The 20504-nt window shown below is 30.0% G+C and overlaps 5 protein-coding genes across 5 annotated transcripts; 2 read left to right on the forward strand and 3 right to left on the reverse strand.

The window, feature by feature from the left end:
• Positions 1 to 1641: 1641 nt before the first annotated feature.
• Positions 1642 to 4490, reverse strand: LOC124916695 (60S ribosomal protein L19-1-like). Its single transcript, XM_047457447.1, has 5 exons — positions 4330 to 4490; positions 3800 to 3922; positions 2178 to 2491; positions 2013 to 2086; positions 1642 to 1910 (listed from the first exon to the last, which is right to left on the reverse strand). Exons 1-5 carry the CDS (start codon positions 4439 to 4441, stop codon positions 1886 to 1888), a joined length of 648 nt encoding a protein of 215 aa, XP_047313403.1. The 5' UTR covers positions 4442 to 4490; the 3' UTR covers positions 1642 to 1885.
• A 1085-nt stretch (positions 4491 to 5575) lies between these two features.
• LOC124916395 (ethylene-responsive transcription factor CRF1-like) lies at positions 5576 to 6135 on the reverse strand. The gene is made up of 2 exons (XM_047457107.1): positions 6124 to 6135; positions 5576 to 5893 (listed from the first exon to the last, which is right to left on the reverse strand). The coding sequence occupies exons 1-2, from the start codon at positions 6133 to 6135 to the stop codon at positions 5576 to 5578; spliced, it is 330 nt and encodes a 109-aa protein (XP_047313063.1).
• A 5431-nt stretch (positions 6136 to 11566) lies between these two features.
• Positions 11567 to 13359, forward strand: LOC124916396 (probable pectinesterase/pectinesterase inhibitor 21). Its single transcript, XM_047457108.1, has 2 exons — positions 11567 to 12584; positions 12668 to 13359. Exons 1-2 carry the CDS (start codon positions 11567 to 11569, stop codon positions 13357 to 13359), a joined length of 1710 nt encoding a protein of 569 aa, XP_047313064.1.
• Positions 13360 to 13506: 147 nt separating this feature from the next.
• Positions 13507 to 14453, reverse strand: LOC124915610 (RING-H2 finger protein ATL2-like). Its single transcript, XM_047456368.1, has one exon. It carries the CDS (start codon positions 14446 to 14448, stop codon positions 13633 to 13635), a length of 816 nt encoding a protein of 271 aa, XP_047312324.1. The 5' UTR covers positions 14449 to 14453; the 3' UTR covers positions 13507 to 13632.
• A 2842-nt stretch (positions 14454 to 17295) lies between these two features.
• LOC124914684 (epoxide hydrolase A-like) lies at positions 17296 to 19803 on the forward strand. Its single transcript, XM_047455278.1, has 3 exons — positions 17296 to 17812; positions 19135 to 19376; positions 19473 to 19803. The coding sequence occupies exons 1-3, from the start codon at positions 17330 to 17332 to the stop codon at positions 19723 to 19725; spliced, it is 978 nt and encodes a 325-aa protein (XP_047311234.1). The 5' UTR covers positions 17296 to 17329; the 3' UTR covers positions 19726 to 19803.
• The last annotated feature ends 701 nt before the right edge of the window (positions 19804 to 20504 follow it).

Raw genomic sequence — 20504 nt, forward strand, 5'->3', positions numbered from 1 at the left:
TTTTTTGCATATATTTCTTTCACATGAATAATGTCCCCCAACAAAAAACTATATTTATCATTTTCATCCAAAATTACAAATCTAAAATACAAACTACCAAATAAAGTATACTATATCATAATCCATACAAAAACATTTTCAACTTTAATTTTTTTTTACGATTTCTTAATATTCTTGCTAAAACAAATTTTCAAAAGAGTTAATACCACCACAATAATTTGATTCAACTTAATTCATTGTTATTTAAATGATAATCACTTAAATATATTTGATAATATTCATTTTATTTGAATAGTTGAGTTTGTGATAAATTTAATGGCTAACTTGTTTTTTATTTGAATAATTGAGTTAGTTAGTCCTTAATAATATATATATATATTGCTTAATCTTCTACAAATATTTATTAATAAGGTAGCAATTAATTTAATTTTTAATAATTATATGTTTACTTTTACTTCAAAATATCTTATATCATTTGTGCCACTAATATAAGTGAAATGCTAATTTTAGAGTAATTTAAAAAATAAAAGATATTTGTTGGATATTTTAATGGGTGATTTAAATAATTAAAGAAAAAATGAAAAAATAAATTATAAAGCAGAGGAAAAGTGTCATATAAAGCAGTAAAAAAAGAAAAGAAAAAGTAATTATGAAAGGGTTAGTTATGTTGTTTCATTAGTAACGTTAATCGCCGACAAATAAGGTGTAACGGTAGTAATTATGCTTAAGACAAAATTAATAGAGGTGATTAGTGTTGTAAGTATATGATAGAGACACAAGAATGTGCAGCATTGTCAGAGGAAAGACCATTGAATGTTGGACACGTGGCGCCGTCTGTAGTGGGTGGTCAAAGGTGAGAGAGAGAGAAAATAATGCAAGTGCAGTGCATGGGTTGTCGAGAGTCGGGCCCCACGTGATATGGGACCCACAATCAATCATGTGTTGGTGTGCCAGCCTGGCATCTTTCAACTTGACAGATCATGGAGTAGAGAGAGAATTGAATTATCCTATGTGGACAACAATATTAAATAATAAAAAAAACATTTTAAGTGGCATAATTCCAAACTATTGTCTGTCTATATTTCAAAAGCTGCACTTTTTTGTTTCTTCTTTTTAAATAAATAAAATAAATAAATGCAAGCCAGCTCATTTTCTATATTCATTTTCTTTACATAATTACAGGTGAAAATTCATTCATTCTTTGTTTTTTTTTTAAATTTAAAATAAACATAAAATGACATATGGAGCTTGAAAAAGTAAAATTCAACCACACCCAACAGTTGTCATATTACTTTTGAAAATCTAATACCAATATACATGTAAATAAATAAAAACAAATTAGGAATGGGACCAACATATTATTATGGCCAAACTATATATTATACCATTTGTAGCTATCTGCACTGTTTTCAGAGACAAAGATACCAATTGACTGACAACATTAATTATACTCTTCAATCTCTAATGATCTATCAAGATTCTAATCATATTTGGGATTTCAGCAAAGGACACTAACAATTACCATTTGGAGATGATGATGTAAGGTCATAAGCAGCAATAGAATTATTATATAAGACATTGTTTGGGATTCAGTTTCCATACATTCTTGATTGAATCCACATTAAACTACACAGCTTTCTATCATAATAAATCTTAATTCTTATCAAAAGGGAACAATTTAGGCATTGCTACAATCAGAGTATTGTTTTGAATAAAAAACCAACAGAAATGGCATCTTACAAAAGCATTAGTATCAGATTCCTACTAGAATTTAATAAACAGTTCACATATGCCCCACAAACAAAAAGAAACAAGAAGCATGTATGTATAGCCTAAAGTGAAATCAGAGAATCAGACTACACATTCGGATGCATCAATCAAACAATCACTTCTTGCTTTTCTTAGCTCCCCTACAAGAAGAAGTAAAAGGAGTTCATTCATCATTATCAGTAAATAACAAACAAACAAACAAAAATCCAGAAACGAACTTTAACCAAATAATCACTTCTTACCCTGCAGGTTTAGCTACTGCTGCTTCTGGTGTAGGGGCAGCTGCTGCTGCTGGTGGTGCTTTCTCAACAGGTCCCTGTAATATTACCACACTTTTAAGGTAAAAAGAAATTGAAAATGCAGTAAACTGAAGAATTATGTTATTTCTTCAAGGGAAATTATCCTACCTGAGCTAAACGCTCTTCCCTGCGAGCAAACTTTCTCTCTCTGCTTGCCTTGTTCTTGGCACGTTTAGCCTCAAACTGATCTGACAAAGTCTTCTCTCTGGCCTTCTCAGCTTTAGACTTGTGGATACTCTCCATAAGCACACGCTTGTTCTTAAAGACGTTACCTTTGACTTTCATGTACATATCATGGTACATGTGTTTGTCAATCTTCTTTGCTTCCCTGTACTTGCGAAGTAACCGCCTAAGCACACGCAATCTTCTCATCCACAGAACTTTAGTGGGCAATCTTGCTTCCCTAGTACCCTTTCTTTTACCTGAATTTTTTTTATAGAATAAAATTATTACTACATATCCTCGCCTAGTTCAATTTTATGAACATGAATATAATGTGTACAAACAAATGTTTGATGAAGGATTATCAGGATTTAATCCCCTTATCTCATCATCAATTACTTCATCCATCAACTCACTAAACCATCAATTAAAATACCCTTACCCTAACATTTTTACATATTAAATACAAAACGAATAACTTGAAATAAAATCTTGGATGATATACATGTTAGCCATTTCAGGCATAAGCATATTGGAGAAATTCCACATTATATTCACCAAGAAACCAATAAAAAATCTCCATTGGTTATACTAATTCCTGAACCTTATGTAACTCTCCTCTCTAACATGATAAAATGTCAACAAAAATAATCAATAAAAGTGATATAGACTCCTGAAGTTCAAATATTTCGAAGGAGCGTGTATTCAAGAGTTTTGAGGGATGCAGGGTATGGTTGATATGTGTTTCAGGATTTATGTTTTTAGTGCATTGGGGACAAGAGTACTTTAGTATTTTGTATGGACATTAAAACCTAGGGTTATTTTGAAGTTGGGAGCATTGGATCATGAAAATCAATAGAATGGGCAACTCCCTAAGAACATAGGCACTATTGGACAAACCTACTTAAGTTTCGTTCATTCATGTTCATTCTATTCTCTAATGTTTTAGATTAGTGTTGGTGATTGCTCAACAATTGGTATTAGAACAACATGAGTTATCCTAATCTATGGTTTCTAGAAAAGAAGGTCACAATCTAGGAAATTCATAAGGTCAATTAAAGATATGCATCACTAATCTCCCCTAGCTATTATAACCATTTTATACTTGCAGACAATGCACTAAAAACATAAATTCATATGCATCACTAATCTCTGCTTAGCCTTATAGTTCTAACAAATAAGTAAGAAGTTAACATTGTATCCAAAATACGAAATTACCCCTACTCTATTTTTTATAAAATAAAAAAAAAATACAAAAGGATCTTTTAGTAAATTAACACAACTAATCCATCTTTCCATCAAAAGGGTAACCCAAATTCCTAAGAGAAAAATAGATCAAACTAGGTCTTAGCCATCTAAATATTAATAGATAGAAGTGATTGTAATTCCAACTATTAATATACATATATGTTGGGAGAAAAAGATCAGCATATGACCACATATTCACCCACAAGCCAGTGAACCAGATATGCTACATTCCATTTGGGATAATGCATTAACATTTAGTGGATTGACCATTTCAAGTTAAGCTACCTTGTCCTGCACATACTGAGAAAGCAAAGACATACCATATCCTGCATGACGTCCCTTTCTCTTGGCCTCTTTCATCCGACGAGCCCGAGACCTCGAATGAATCTTTGTTGGTTTCCTGATGATAAAACCATCTTTCACAAGCTTCCTAATGTTTTGCCCTACAAATGATAGTTCATCAATTAAGAAAACCGATATGCAAATAAGCAACCACAAACAAATACAATCCATAGAAAAACATATACACTGCTTAATAATCAAGCCAAAAACCTATTCAAAATTAATGTAAACAAGATATTTGATTAGGCAAGAAAATTAACCTTTTGAATGACAAGTTATTACTCAGAAGTGATTTCACACATTAAAGATAATACAAGGTAAAGAAATTGATCTCATATTTCAATATTGGTCTTGTGTAATTACATAGAACGGCAACACCCACTGCACTCAAAAAATCTTCAAAGATGTATACTATCTTATATTTTTCCCATACTTAATTTTAATTCAATAGATCTAACAAAACTTCATCCACAAAAAATCGTGTTTATGGAGTGAAAGGCAAACTTACTGGAGTTGGCCATGGAGATATCGTTGACCTCATTAGGGTCAAGCCAAACTTTTCCTTTACCGCACTTGAGGACGCTCGCAGCAAGCCGTTTCTGTAGCTTCAGCGACACCATCGTTTCCTTCTTCCTTCACTGAATTGAAGACCAAAAGGAGGTAGAAGAAGAAGGAAGACGGCTTTTATATTGGTGTTGAATTAGGGTTAACACGTCTGGACCGGCCCTAGATAAGCCCAGCAAAACCCGGATTATGACATTCTCATTCTGACAGCCCAAACACTAAACCCAACACAAATTAAAACCTCTTTTCAGTTTCTTATTTATATATATATATATATATATATATATATATATATATATATATATATATATATATATATATATATATATATATTTTTCATAATCTTAACAAATATACTATTAATTAAACTTATCTTTTAAATTGAGATTCAGCCAGATCCCAATTTCATTGGGTTGAGAATAGTATAATGAATATAAAAATTACAATTATTGTTAATGTCTTAATTTGTTTTTCTTCTATTTCTATTCAAAAGTAGGTTAATTACACTACTACTATCATCACAAAATATATAAAAAAAATTGAACATTCAGAAAAACTTAAACAAACATAATTTATATATATATATATATGACGAGTCAAACAATAATTAGGAAAAAATTGAGTATATAATATACTCTTTTTTTCTTAAATTCAATACAATCCTTACAAAGATCAGTTCTTAAGTCTTGTATACTTCTCTATTTTTTAAAAAATATTTTTAATATCTTTTATAATAAAATAGAGATTTATTATAGTTTAATGTTAAAACAACAAAAATAACTTAGTTTAATTTATTATAAGTTATCTTCTCTATAAACTTAATTATTATAGATGAATGGATTTTATGTGCCCTCTATATATGCAAATATTTTGCCTAATTTAATAATATGAAAATGTTATATTTGTACAATTACACATTTTATAAAGTTGCATGTAAAATATAAATTTATGAAAGTTGTAACCATTTATTAAACAAATCACACAAACCTCAAATTTGATTGTCATACTATTTGTACATATATATATATTTTTAATAATTAATACTTGAGGAATATTGTATCAATGAATATAATAATAAATTTAACATAACAAGAGTGAGTGAACCAAGTAGCAAATATATAGTAACATTATAATAAGAGTACAAAATAACATAATTAATTAAAAATCTATAACCCCCATTTGATCAAATCTTACAACATCCAGAAATCATGGGATTCCTCCACCTCGCCTCGTGTTGGGTCAATATTCTCGTGGTTCAAACCTAGAAACGACTCCAAGTCATAAATCATCTCCCTGAACTCAATCTCCTCACGATGATGATGATCAAGACCGATCATTTCAGGCTTATCCTCGACTATAACTTCAAGGTGTATTGGTCGGTCGGGAAAATTGAGCTTGGCTTTATCACCACGGATGCATTTTGCGGCATTGTCATAGACAATGGCAGCTGCCTCAGCTGTTTCGAAGGTCCCAAGCCACACACGAGCACCCTTTTGTGGATCGCGGATCTAGGCTGCCCATTTTCCCATGGTCTTTGTCTTATCCCTTTATACACATTCTTTCGAATCTGATTAGCCTTTTCAGTAGATAATTCTTTGCTCCTAACTACACTTATATATATATATATATGTGTGTTTATACTAGTTTAGTTATTTAATAAATAATCATTTCAGAAGCAACATAATGCTTATTCAATAAGAAAAATAAAATAAAAAGGTCACCGAGCTCTATATAAAACCTTGCCATTCATGTTTATGTACATGCACATAAAAAGGATACGCAGATTCTTATATGATGAAATTGAGGTGGTATCTAGAAAATGAAAGAATGAGATCGGTACCTTCTTTTAGTAGAAGACATTTTGATTAGTGATTGTTGACACCCATAGTTTTATGAGGTAGTCCAAACTTTTGATAATTGAGTCTATGATGTTGAAGTTCAAAGAAGTAGCTGTTTTGATCCGGACACATTTTGCGGCTTAGACTTAAAGTGACATAGAATCACCGCACATAATTGTTGTTATTACTAATTTCAAAAAATAAAAATGATGTTGATAAGAGGGAGTTTGCTGGGAGAGAAGTAATTTGTATACGGAGTTGGCAACAAGGTTAAGGATTATAGAAGTGTTACAAAATTCAATTTGACAAAAAAGAGGAGAAATGCGTACATCCCATGACTTAATCTTCTCTATCTATTTAACTAATTGATTTCATCCCCCAACTTGTCACAAATATACACTTTTTTTCAATGTAAATGCAATTAATAGTGTAACAAATCTGAAACCACATGTCAATATAAAAATAAATAAATTGTGTTTTATATAATTATTTTTATTTTTTATATTTACTGACTAATTTGGCACAAACAAAAGCACAAGCACGGAAAAGTGCAAGGATAGTGTCACACATTATGTCATGGTCTATTTTTTTTAAGTAAGCCTTTTTGGTGAATACATCTTCTATTATGTGTCCCTTATTTTTTATTTTTTCAATAAAATTAAATACTTAACAGATTTTATATTATTAATAATTACATAATATATGTTTTACTTTTAAATTAAGAAAATAAAATTAATTTGATAAAATAAGATAATATGGATCTAAAGAGAATAAATCTTTTCAATTAAAATTCTGAGTAAAATATTAAAACAATGTTTTAAAAATATTAATTTAATATGTTGACTAATCATTTATCTTTGAATATGGTCATAATTATTTGTTATAAATATTTTTTTATTATTTCATTAAAATTAAATACTTTACATATTATTATTTAAATTTTATATTATTAACAGATGCATGGTATATTATTTTACTTTTAAATAAAAATTAAAACTAATTTAATAATCCGATAATACAAATCAATATATTTATGTAAAACTCTTAAAAGCAAATATTACCTTCCTTTCGTGCTTAATTTTAATTCAATAAATATAAATAAACACTCTATCCACAAAAATGTGTTTATCAAATAGATGAAAAAAAAATAAAAACTTATCAGTTTATTATCCAGATATGGCCTCACTAGACCAAGTCAATCTTTTCCCGCATTTGAGAACACTCACAGCAAGCCGCTTATATAGCTTCAGTGACAACATTTCCTTGATAACATATCTCAAAGCATGGTCGGTCTTAGATAAAATCATAAAACCCTTATCATTTTTCAAATGACTTATAACAGGGACAACCTTAGAGTAAGTTTTCTTGAATAGACTCATTTGGGCAACCCAAATTTCAAATGACACAAACAAATTTTTTAATTAATTTCAAATAAGTATTTTAATTATTTATTTCATTTTATCCTTAGTGATCATAACAAATATATTACTAATTTATCAACATATAATTAAACTTCTATAGTCAATATGACATCCAGATAAACATTTTACCTTATAAAAATATATTGTGTTTTATATAATTATTCTAATTTTTTTTATATGGCACAGGCACAAACAAAAACACAAGCACAGGAAAAGGCAAGGACCTACACATATAGGTCTAGATTTATTTTTTAAGTAAAATGTTTATAGTTAATACCTTGAAACTATTATGGGCCTTATTTTTTTATAAATTTTATTTTTTCAGTAAAACGGTAAAAAAATATGAATATTTTTATATAAAAATTACAAATATAATTTAATAATATATTTTATATCCAATTCTTATTTGGTTTGTTAACAAGTTTACAAGATTCTATATATATATATATATATTTTTTTTTTTTGTAAAGTAGAAAATTTCTTAGTACCGGTCCCGAGTTTTAGGCTGCTCCGCCAAAAAAAAAAAAAAAAAAAAAAAACGCGTGCTCGAATTTTTCGGAAGTAAATGTTGATGAAATGAAATTAAATATATCACACCAGTACTGCATTCCTTATCTCTAGGATCCTACACTAAAATATGTTTCACATAAATGGTAACTTCTGGAGTATTTTGGGTATATGAGAATGTAAAGGAATTACTTTTTATTTTTGCCGTGGGGTATTTTGGTGGCAACGGTTTTCACTTTTCAGGTCGTTGGGTTGGGGTTTGTTAGAGTAGAGAGAAAGGTAAAAACTGTAAATATTTATGATCTTGTCGGGATATAAAAACGATTTGTCTTTGAATATAATTATATATTCAAATTTATATATTTACCTAGCAAACATAATTAAATATTTACTTATTTATAATATATTTAATTTAGAATAACTATTAATACTTACAAAATAATACATAACTAAACTAAACCATCTCTTTAATATTAATATTAAATAAAAAAATTTAAGATAATAATTTACTTTTTTAATATTTTAATATATAAAATTTTATTTAGAATAGTTATTAAAATATTAATACATAAATACTTCTTATAATATAATTTTTAAAACAGTTGTTTTTAACTTAAAATAATTTATTAATTTATTTAAATTTATAAAACAAATACTTTAAAATGTAAATTAAAAAAAAGAAGATAATTTATAGGACTATATATTAATTTTATTTATAATACATTTTTATTTATTGAATAATCTATTAAAAATTTTATCTGTTATTTATAATTATTTAAATTAAATTTTTAATCTTACTAAAAAAATTTTAAAATAAAAATATTGTTTAAAAATAATTAGGTATCATTAATTTTAAGATCTTTTATTATTTAATTAGTTGACATCTTTTATTCTATTTTTTTTATATATTACTGGCACAAACAAAAAAATAGTGTTTTATATAATTATTCTAATTATTTTTATGCGTGGCACATGACACAGCACAGCACATGGTCATGATTTATTTTTTAACTAAAATGTTTTTAGTGAATAACTACATAATATTCTTTTTATTTAAAATCTATTTGATTAATAATTACATAATATATTGTTTTAATTTTAAATTAAGATGTATATTCAGTTTTAATATTCATTTCTTCTATCTACTTGACTTTATTTATAATATATATTTAATATTTTAATTTAATCATTTTTATTCAAAATAATATATATATATATAACATATATATTTTTTAAATTAATAATAATAATTTTAATTTATTTTTTAAATAAAATTAAATATTTATTTATAATATATTTAATTTAGAATAACTATTAATACATAAATACTTCTTATAATATAATTTTTAAAACAGTTGCTTTTTTAACTTAAAATAATTTATTAATTTATTTAAATTTATAAAACAAATACTTTAAAATGTAAATTTAAAAATAAAAAAAATATAATTTATAGGACTATATATTAATGTTATTTATAATACATTTTTATTTATTGAATAATATATTAAAATTTATATCTGTTATTTATAATTATTTAAATTAAATATATTATAAATTGAAATTTTAATCTTACTAAAAAATTTAAAATAAAAATATTGTTTAAAAATAATTAGTTGAATTTATCATTGATTTTAAGAAATAAACAGATTATATATATTATAATTATTAATCTTATTAAAACAAATAAAAGTAAATCATAATTATAAAATATTTTATTATTTAATAATTTAAAATAAAATAATTAAGTTAAATATTAAATATAAATTATAAAATAATAATTAATACATAATTTATTTTTATTAATTTGACTGTATAAATTTAATATGTAAATAGGATATTATTCTCAATTATTATTTAGTTTGATTAAATCAAAAATAAAAAGAAATTTTCTCATTCTAATAAAGTTTAATAAATAGAGAAAAAAATTGTTTACACATTAACATTCAAATATCTTGAATATACACAATTCTATATATATACCTTTTTTTTTACATTTGGACAAAGTTATTAAAACTTATATTTAGTTATTTTTAATCTTATTTATAGATATTAATTTATTTTATTTTATTACTAATTGGAGATGAAGTGAAAGTTGAATTTGAATAAATAAATATTATCAATTTTGTTAATATATGTATAATTATAAAAAAATATTCAAAATATTATTTTATCTAAATTAATGACCATGATATTTTATTTAAATTAATACCTAATAAGATATTATAAAAAAATAATAAATTTAAGTAAACTAAAAATAAAATTGCCCAAACACAACTCATTTCTCTTCGTTTCCCATAAAAATCGAACTCGTAACTTTATGATTTAATTTTGATAACTCTTCTTATCTTGTTTTTATTGTTAGACTCCTTCTACCTATACAATTATTTGAATTTATTTACCTATTATAATACATAATTTTGTTCTTATAAATTGACACATTAATAATATAAAATTTAGGATTGTTTTTACAATAATAAAATAATAATTTTTAGGAACAATGATTTTATTTTTATTTTTGTAAAAAAGATTCAAGACTCACTGGATTACTTTAACAAAACTAATCGTGGTGTGGGACACATCATTTAAAAAAATACTATCCAAAACAATTTATATAAGTTTTGAGCAAGAGTTCCTAACTTGATTTTGGAAGGTTATTTAGTGTAGGTAGAAGAGTTTGGTGGTTAAGTTCCCATGTTGGCTTTTATTGATATCTTTAGGATGCCTCAGGTCATGACAGTTTTGATCTTCGATTTAGATGATTTGTGAGATACAAGAGGTGTATGGACAGGAATGAGAGTTTGTCTCATAGAAAATTGTTGGGATGGTAGGACTTGTATAGTTTAAGTAAGATCGATCTTCTTTTACATTGTAGCATGGTGACGAGAATAAGTTAGGATTTTGTGAGTGATGGTAGGATTGATATATTAACCGTTGTTAAAAAGTTTGGTTTGAGAATGCTTGCTTGTTGTTCTAAAATAGTGGACTTTTTGTGTGTAATATTTGGTTGAAAACGAATTATAGAACATTTAAAGAATGTATATTATCATTATGTGCAATAAAGTACATAGTTTTTTTTTTTTTTTTTTTTTTATCTATTTTTGTTGTTTTTATTTATTCCCTTTATTACATTGCATTTCCTAAAATTAATTAGCATTAGAGAGTGAGACAAAGAGGGAAATACGGACTGTCTCTAAATCCTCTGCATTTTCCGACCATGCAATTGTTAACCAAAATAACTGCCATCGAACATTTATTAATTACAATCCTTCTTCCATTGATTGTTCTTGAGAGGAGATTAAGGAGGACTAATCCGACTGTCTTGGGGGGATTGGATCGAATTTATTCAATAATCCCCCTCTTAATTCATTAAAAAAAAAATTTAATCAATAGCTAGCTTTCCCTAGCTAATTAAGTCATGGCTAATCAAAGGGTGGTCGTCCTCGGCTTTTCTTCCATGTTGCTTGTGGCCATGGTCATCGGAGTAGCAGTTACAGTCACCAAGGAAGATGATCCCTCCTCCGATGGAGTAAACTCCAGCGGGTTATCCACCACCACAAAATCCGTCGAAGCAGTTTGTCAGTCAACCGATTACAAGGATACGTGCGTTACCACTTTATCATCTTCCGCCGGCGGCACTTCCGATCCTAAAGAGCTCATCAAGATCGCTTTCAACGTTGCGATTAAGTACGTCGGCGATGCCATGAACAACTCCACCGTCCTTCAACAAGCCGAGAGCGATCCAGTAACCCACGCCGCATACGAGAGCTGCAAGGAACTTTTACAAGATTCAATAAACGATCTTCAAGATACATTCGACAAGTTCGGAACATTCGACCTTCACCACCTTCACGACTACGTCCAAGACCTTAAGACATGGCTTAGCGGAGCACTTACATTCCAAGAGACATGTCTAGACGGGTTCGAGAACACAACCGGTAACGCTGGAGAAAACATGAAACAACTTCTCAAAATCTCCGGGGAGTTAACAAGGAATGGACTCGCTATGGTAGATGAATTCTCTAAAACCGTTATGAGCCTTAACGTGTCGAGTTTCGGGGCAAGGCGACTTTTATCATCAGACGGAATTCCCTATTGGGTCGATTCCAGTAGGAGAAAGCTACTCCAGGCTGCTGCCGTACCTTACCCATCCTACACCATCAGCAAATTTGATGTAGATCCAACTCCTAACGTTGTCGTGGCTAAGGACGGCTCAGGCAATGTTAAAACCATCGCTGAAGCGTTGGCCAAGGTACCTCTCCATAGCAAGGTTCCATTCGTTATACGCATCAAGGCTGGTGTTTATGCAGAGTATGTTGAGGTTACCAGGATGATGACCAACGTTGTCATGCTTGGAGATGGTCCAACCACGACCCGAATCACCGGAAACAAGAACTTCGCTGACGGGTTACCATTCTTTAAAACACCCACATTCGGTATGTATTTCTTATATATATATATAACATGTCAACCAAAAACAAGTATATATAATTAATTAATCATTGTTTTACTTAACCAGTGGTGCAAGGAGCCCATTTCTACGCCAAGGGAATCGGTTTCGAGAACACAGCCGGAGCCAATAAGCGCCAAGCCTCGTCAATTCGTGTCTCGGCAGACATGTCAATATTCTACCAATGTAACTTCGACGGTTATCAATCCACCCTATTCACCCACGTCCATCGCCAATACTACCGCGAGTGTTCCATCTCGGGAACAATCGACTCCATCTTCGGCGACGCCTCCGCCGTTTTCCAAAATTGCACCATGGTCGTGAGAAAACCTATGGATGGCCAATCGTGCAAGATCACGGCTCAAGGCCGCGACGACAAGCGAGCCAACACGGGCCTGGTTCTCCAAAAATGTTCAATCGTAGCCGCTCCTGAATTCACGTCATCGCCAACACCCATTTTGGCTTACTTGGGAAGACCGTGGAAGATGTATTCGAGGACTATAATTGTGAACACGAACATAGATGGATTCATCGATCCACAAGGATGGGTTCAGTTTGCTGGATCTTTCGGTACTTCCACAAGCTTCTTTGTTGAGTTTGGAAATACAGGGGAAGGTTCTGATAAGAGTAAAAGGGTTGTGTGGCCTGCAATCAAGAATATGAATGCAAGGCAGATTGCTCCATTTTCTGCCAGCAAGTTCATTTCATCAGATTTATGGGTAAAGCCAACGGGATTACCCTATGACTCTACCATTAATTAATTTCAATCATCATTTTTCAAAAACACAACTCATTATTTCATATAGACACTTTAGAATAAGATTTTTACCATTCTTTATTTTGTAATGTTTGAGAATCTGTACAATTACTTATCTTACATCATAATTAATTAGTTTCATTAAACACATAATAATATTCTCGGCTCAAATAAAATAATAATAATATAGAAAAAAAATGTGTAATACGACACATGTTAATTTCTTTTGAACGACAAGTCAGAGTAATGTTTGTTTTATTCTCGATCGTCGGCGCCGTCATCTGGGTGTTTGGGAACGACTTTGATACTGAGTTGACTCGTTTACTCCTTTCTCTATATCCAACTCATGACTACATGAACTCGACGGCGATCCTACACCGCCGGACGGCGTAGTTCCGGCGGTGCTTCTTCTGTTTCTCGTCAAAGACATAAATCGACTGAGTGGTGATTTAAACCCATGAGTGGCCGGAGAATTCTGACCCATCTCCGTCAAATTCAACCCTGACCAGCTCCTAGGAGGAACCTCAACCGCTAGTTCTTTCCTTCTCTCGCTTGGACCCGGTTCAGTGACTTCCGGTGGAGGTTCCGCAACCGAAACAACCACATCCTCATTATCCATTACCGGTTCAACAAGAGACCGGCATAACGGACAAGTCGAATGCGAATGGAACCACATGTCAATACAATCAATATGAAAGCTATGGTTGCATTTCGGAAGGAGTCGTCCTTTATCGTTTTCCTCGAATTCAGATAAGCAAACGGCACATTCAGGCAACTGATGGTGTGTTTCGGGCGAGTATTCGAATACAGGGAGGGAATTGAGGACGGCGGTGTCTAGGCCGTGGACTGCGGTTGTGGGAGTGGAGTCCATGTAGATTACTATCTGGCGGTGGCGGCTGCGGAGGTGGCGGCGCCTTGATCGGAGGATGGAGCAACGGGCGTAGATGTAAAGGGCGAGTATGAGAATGATGACTGCGAATAGGACGACCACGGCTGAGAAGAGGAGTTTAACGGTCAAATTGTCGTCGGATGATTGTTTGATCCGGTAGTTTTGTGGGTCGCGGTGGATGGGTGTATCGAAATCAAATTCCATCTTTGTTTGTAATTTGGAAGCATGAATGAATGAATTGTTGTTGATAATTAATTATATATAGGCTAGTTTGGAAGGAGACAAGAGTATGAAAGGGGAAGGTTCATTAGTGTTTCTTAATTTGGACTTGGAAGTCAAACCAGCACACGCAAGCAGCCACGACTTATTTCTTAATATTTCATTTCCCATTTCAAACCCTTTTTTTTTTTTATCATAAAAGAGGTTAATTAAACTTATTTGAGTTAATTAAACTTAATATTTCATTTCCCATTTCAAGCCGTTGAAACTTGAAAGATCATTTGCCACAACAACTAGTCATTTCTTTTGGTGAGTTGTTTTTGCCATTTCTAGACATCTTAAGTCTTTTTCTCAAGGGTCCATCAACAATTAAATTATTTGAAAAATATTATTTTATATTTAATTGATTTAATCGTTAGGATGATATATAACCAACGGTTAGTGTGAGGAATAGTCCGTTCAAACTGTCTGCGTCAGCATCATATTTTTCTATAACCAATTATTTTTTTCAATACAGAAATATCCTTAAATATAAAAATATAATCATTTTTTTCCGTCAATAATAAATACATTTAATTTATCAAGGAGGAATTGATTTTTTTTTATATATAAAAAGTAACTACTTTTTTTAAGATTATAAAACTTTGTTCTAAAAAAAATAGAATAAAGAGAGTTATTTTTGTTGTGTATACCTAATAATTTTTACTAGACTAAACAAAGCATAATTATTCAATAAAATATACTACCATGCCATGAGTACATTTTTACAAGGGATAGATTCGGATCTAATCTGTAAAAAGAAAATGTATATGCTTTTTAAAATAAATTGACTATAAATTGTGTTTATTATGTCAAATGAAGCTGAGTTTGCAATTTGCAAAGGTAGGTTTTAAACAAGTGTTGAAAATGTTGCTAGCATTCCGTGATCCAGCTCCCTTTCTTTTCCCCAAAACCAATAACTTCATTGACTCGTAACACATTCCGATTGCTTTACCCACTGGTTGTCCGAGGGAGATCTCGACTATTATGTTTCCATTTTCGAGAAAATTTAATTCACTGGAGGCATGAACTATTATCGTGCTTTCAACTTGTAACTTTTCCATTATAATTACATTATCAAAACCCACGTACAAAGTAGTTAAAGTAAAATTTCTTAACTTAAAAGATGTGTGTTATTAAGTTTGATTCTCATTTAATTAAAACATATGTTTGTAATATCATCGTGTTTCATGTTGTCTTACAAATTGGGAATTATTAGCCCCGTGGACGGATACTAAAGTGAATGTGCCGGTTAAATTTGCGGTGGGAGACCTTGATCTAGTCTATCATATACCACTAGTGAAGGAGTATATACACGGTGGTGGGTTCAAGAAAAATGTGCCATTGTTGGACGATGAGATTGTGGTGATGAAGGGGGTTGCCCATTTCATAAACCAAGAGAAACCTCAAGATGTCAATTACTACATCCACAACTTCATTAAAAATAATTGATCCACTATATATTGTGATAAGTATTATTACATTGTTATTTATAATTTTATACTAACTAATTTTTGAGTTAATTTATGTATAATATAAAGTTTAAAGATCATTAGTTAGTATAATAAATTTAATACATTATTTAAATATAAAGTAATATCTTGAGAACTATTTTATATTTTGTTGCAACTGAAATAATCATCCAAAAATGACCCTTCCTATGTAAAAGATATTGGTAATCACCACTATTCCTTCTTTAATAAAATCTCAGACAGTTTTCTCTCCAGCCACCTTCCATCATTAATTCTTGATCTTGATTTATGAATTCATGTTAATTCTTCAAGTTTTATTAACAACAAATCATACCTTTCTGCAATGTTCACTCCTCATTTATGCACGTTATATATACTTCATCTAGTGTTTGAGGAGGTTACTTGTGTAATATTATTATTATTATTATTGTAGGAAAGATACTAGTGCACAGGTTTGATATTAGTTCGATTTGAAAACACTTAAAATTGAAGTTTAACGAAAAAAATGTTATTAAATTTGTTAATATATAATTAACTAAAAAATATTTAAAATTATTTATCCATATTTATACCCTAATAAGATATTAAAAAATAGTTTTTATGTAAAATAAAAAAAAATCATAATCCCAACTCTAGCTCCTTCCGGAGATGGGGTTCTAAACAGGGCATATTGCACATTTTCCATAATAATTTGATAAATAGGCTTTGTAAGCAAGATTGTTGTCACATAATTTTAGTAAAATCATGTGATTTAAAAGAAAAAAATGTATTTTGGAAAAACTCAAGTCCTGACAAGACGTAAGCTTAACTTGAGGTGGCATGTTTGTCTCCACATGATTATTCAATAGGTTTGGTGGAAAAAAATATATATATACACAAGTATGGATCCAAGAATCTAAATTAGTGTTAGGTTAAAAAAATAATAATTTGAGTTGAACAAATTATAGATAAAATGAAAATAAATAAAATTAATTTTATCTTTTTTTTATTAAATAAAAATAATATATTAAATTAAAATTTTGAAAAATTTAAGGCATTTGTACTACATAAAATTATATATATGTTTATTTTTTATAAAAGTAATTTAGACTGGATTTGCACCCACCCAAACCCAAATCCATACCCCTAAACAGGATAGACACACCTACACTATATTCGTAACAAAAGGAGACATCATATTCTATATATAGTTTTTTCTAACTATTCAATTATTTGTAAATTTAAATTTTAAATAGAAAAATATATTAATAATTAAAAAAATCATAAAAAATCAAAATAACACAACTGTCAAACAAGTTATAAAGGTAAAATTGATGTTTAGCATCAGATCTAGCTGGATAATTTAGAGAGAGAAAATGGAGGAGATTGAACACAGAAACTTGAAGATAAATGGCATAAACATGCACATAGCAGAAAAGGGAAAAGGTCCGACGATCCTATTCCTCCACGGCTTCCCTGATCTATGGTACTCATGGCGCCATCAGATCCTCTACTTCGCCGACAATGGTTACCGCGCCGTCGCCCCAGACCTACGCGGCTTTGGTCAAACAACCGGAGCCCCAACTCAGGACCCATCCAAATTCAGCGTCATGCATCTGGTCGGCGACATCGTTTCGCTCCTCGACGCCATCGCGCCGGACGAGGAAAAGGTGTTCGTCGTGGGCCATGACTGGGGAGCATTCATCGGGTGGTACTTGTGTCTCTTCAGACCCGATAGAGTCAAGGCCTTCGTATCCCTTAGTGTCCATTATCTCAAACGGAACCCGGATCCTGCTATGAACTTCACGGATCTTTTCCGGGCCATCTACGGCGATCACCACTACATTTGGAGATTTCAGGTGTACTTCTCTTTCTCTCTTTCTTAATTTCATTTATTTTATTAACTTTTTTTATTTTTTTATTTTTAAATACGGTTTGTTACACTTCCCCGGCCAGATTGGAGTAAATTGGTTGAGTATAATTATTATTTATCATCATTATTGACTCACTCAGTATAATATATATATATACTTTAAAAATATTTTTTTAGTTTAAATATATATATATATTCTTTATTACTCTTTTTAAACTATTATTATTTTATTTCATATTATGAATAATTAAAAAAAAAGTTTTTTTTAAAAAGTAAATAAATATAAAAATAAATTAAAAAATAAAATAAAAATTATTTCAATTTTACTCTGCCGAATGAAAGTGGGGGCTCCACGTATGGAAGTGGGGGGAGATAAGAGATGAGCCTGACTGCATATTTAAATGTGAAATTGGTATGGGCTTATAATAACCATTTTCAAACACACATTTATTAAATAAACAAATAAAAGGATAATAATTTAAATAATAGGATAAATCGGTGGGGTCGGCCGACGTACCATTCATCCTTTTCCACTGTATTATTATCTTATACTATTATTTAGGCCTCGTTTGTTTGATAAAGGGGTTTTTGGGATAAAATTCAATTTTTATCCCAAAATTCAAAAATCTTATCAACCATCAAATCAAATAATTTTATTATTTAAATATCAAAACTACCTTCTAATTTTATCTTCTTTCTCTAAACCATCATTCTCTCACCTACACCATATCTTTAAAAGTCAAAAGGCAAATTAGTCTTTAAATTTTAGAAACTAGTTTTTTTCCTACTTTTTATCGAACAAGGATTTTTTTGGATAAAACTGAGACAAAATCCAAAAAACTCCTTCCTCAAACAAGGCCTTATTATAGAATAAAAAAATGAGAGAGTAGTCTTATATTAATTTTAAATAAAATTAAATATTTTAAATTATAAATTAATAATTTTATTATTTTAATACACATGTATCTTTTTCAACAACATTAACAAATAATAAATAAATCCAAAAATAATAAAAATTATTTAAACCTAACAAATAAATAATATAATAATTAATTTATGTATAAATTCAAATAAGAATATAGACGATAAACAAAGCAAAATTATTTAATAAACACCACAATTCAACAGGCTTGATTGGGACCACATTAGACTGTTTGAGTCAAAAATACATGGACCAAATTAGAGTGCTTGAGCAAAAATTACATTTTTACATTAGCTAAAACTACCACTTATTATAGGCTAAAATGAAAACGTATATGGCTTTCAAAATAAATTGGCTACAAATTGTATTTATTACATGTTGTGAAGGAACCTGGTGACATTGAAGCTGAGTTTGCAAAGGTTGGTTTTAAACAAGTGATGAAGAAGTTCCTAACATTTCGCGATCCAGCCCCCTTTTTCTTCCCTAAAACCGATAATTTCATTGACTCGTACCACACCCCGATTGCCTTACCCCACTGGTTGTCCGAGGAAGATCTCGACTATTATGTTTCCAATTACGAGAAAACTGGATTCACTGGAGGCATAAACTACTATCGTGCTTTCAAGTTGTAAGTATTAACCATGCATGCATTTTTTTACTTGTTAAGTATCACATCCTTAATTATTAAGTCCGGCCGGTTTAATTTTACTTGTAATTGTCTCAGAGATTGGGAACTGTTGGCGCCATGGGAAGGTGCTAAAGTGAATGTGCCGGTGAAATTTGTGGTTGGGGACCTTGATCTGGTCTATCACATACCACTAGTGAAGGAGTATGTACACGGTGGTGGGTTCAAGAAAGACGTGCCATTGTTGAACGATGAGATTGTGGTGATGGAGGATGTTGCCCATTTTATAAACCAAGAGAAACCTCAAGACGTCAATTACCACATCTACAACTTCATTAAAAGTTATAATTGACTCCACAAATCATTTCTTTCTACAATGTCTCCTCCTCGTTTATGCACCTTACAGTACTTCGTCTCGTACGTGTTTGGGGAGGTTATTTACATATATAGTCTATTATTATTATTATTATTGTAATAAAAACACTAGTTGAAGATGTTTTCAATTGTAATTTTATAAGGATGCTTTGTGGACAAGATTATCTTCATTTGTTTTTATTAAACCGTGTTATTACAATTGAATGACTAGACGAAGCTTTGATAATGGTTTGTAGTCTACTCATCTCAAACTAATAGGGGTATCAATAGGTTTGGTATCAATAAGGTTAATGCGACTACGAGATACACATAGTATTCGTTCTGATAAATTTGTTTGACTATGTTTTATTAGGATCTATTCGGTCTAGAATTTCTATTAAAATCATTTTTTCGGGTGAAAATCATTTTAACTTATGATGATAAATGAATATTTAAGAATTAAATTGTAAAGGTTTCTACAATATTTAAAGTCTTTTTGGAGCAGGACTAATATCCATTAAGTTATGACGAGAACTATTACTAGAGGTGGTGTTATCTAGACATAAGGATGTCAGATTCATCTCTATTATATTTTTTAGATAATTTAGTTGGAGAGGAACAACACTTCTTTCAATAGACGATTGCAAATCATTCCTAATAATATCATATTGACATTTTTGTAATTGTTTTCTTCTATAATTTTTTTATATATCATATTGACGTTTTTATTATTATCTTCTTCTATAATTTTTTTATTTTATTTTTTCAGATGGTAAT

The sequence above is a fragment of the Impatiens glandulifera genome, chromosome 9 (assembly GCF_907164915.1).
Source record: "Impatiens glandulifera chromosome 9, dImpGla2.1, whole genome shotgun sequence".
Classification (NCBI taxonomy): Eukaryota; Viridiplantae; Streptophyta; class Magnoliopsida; order Ericales; family Balsaminaceae; genus Impatiens; species Impatiens glandulifera.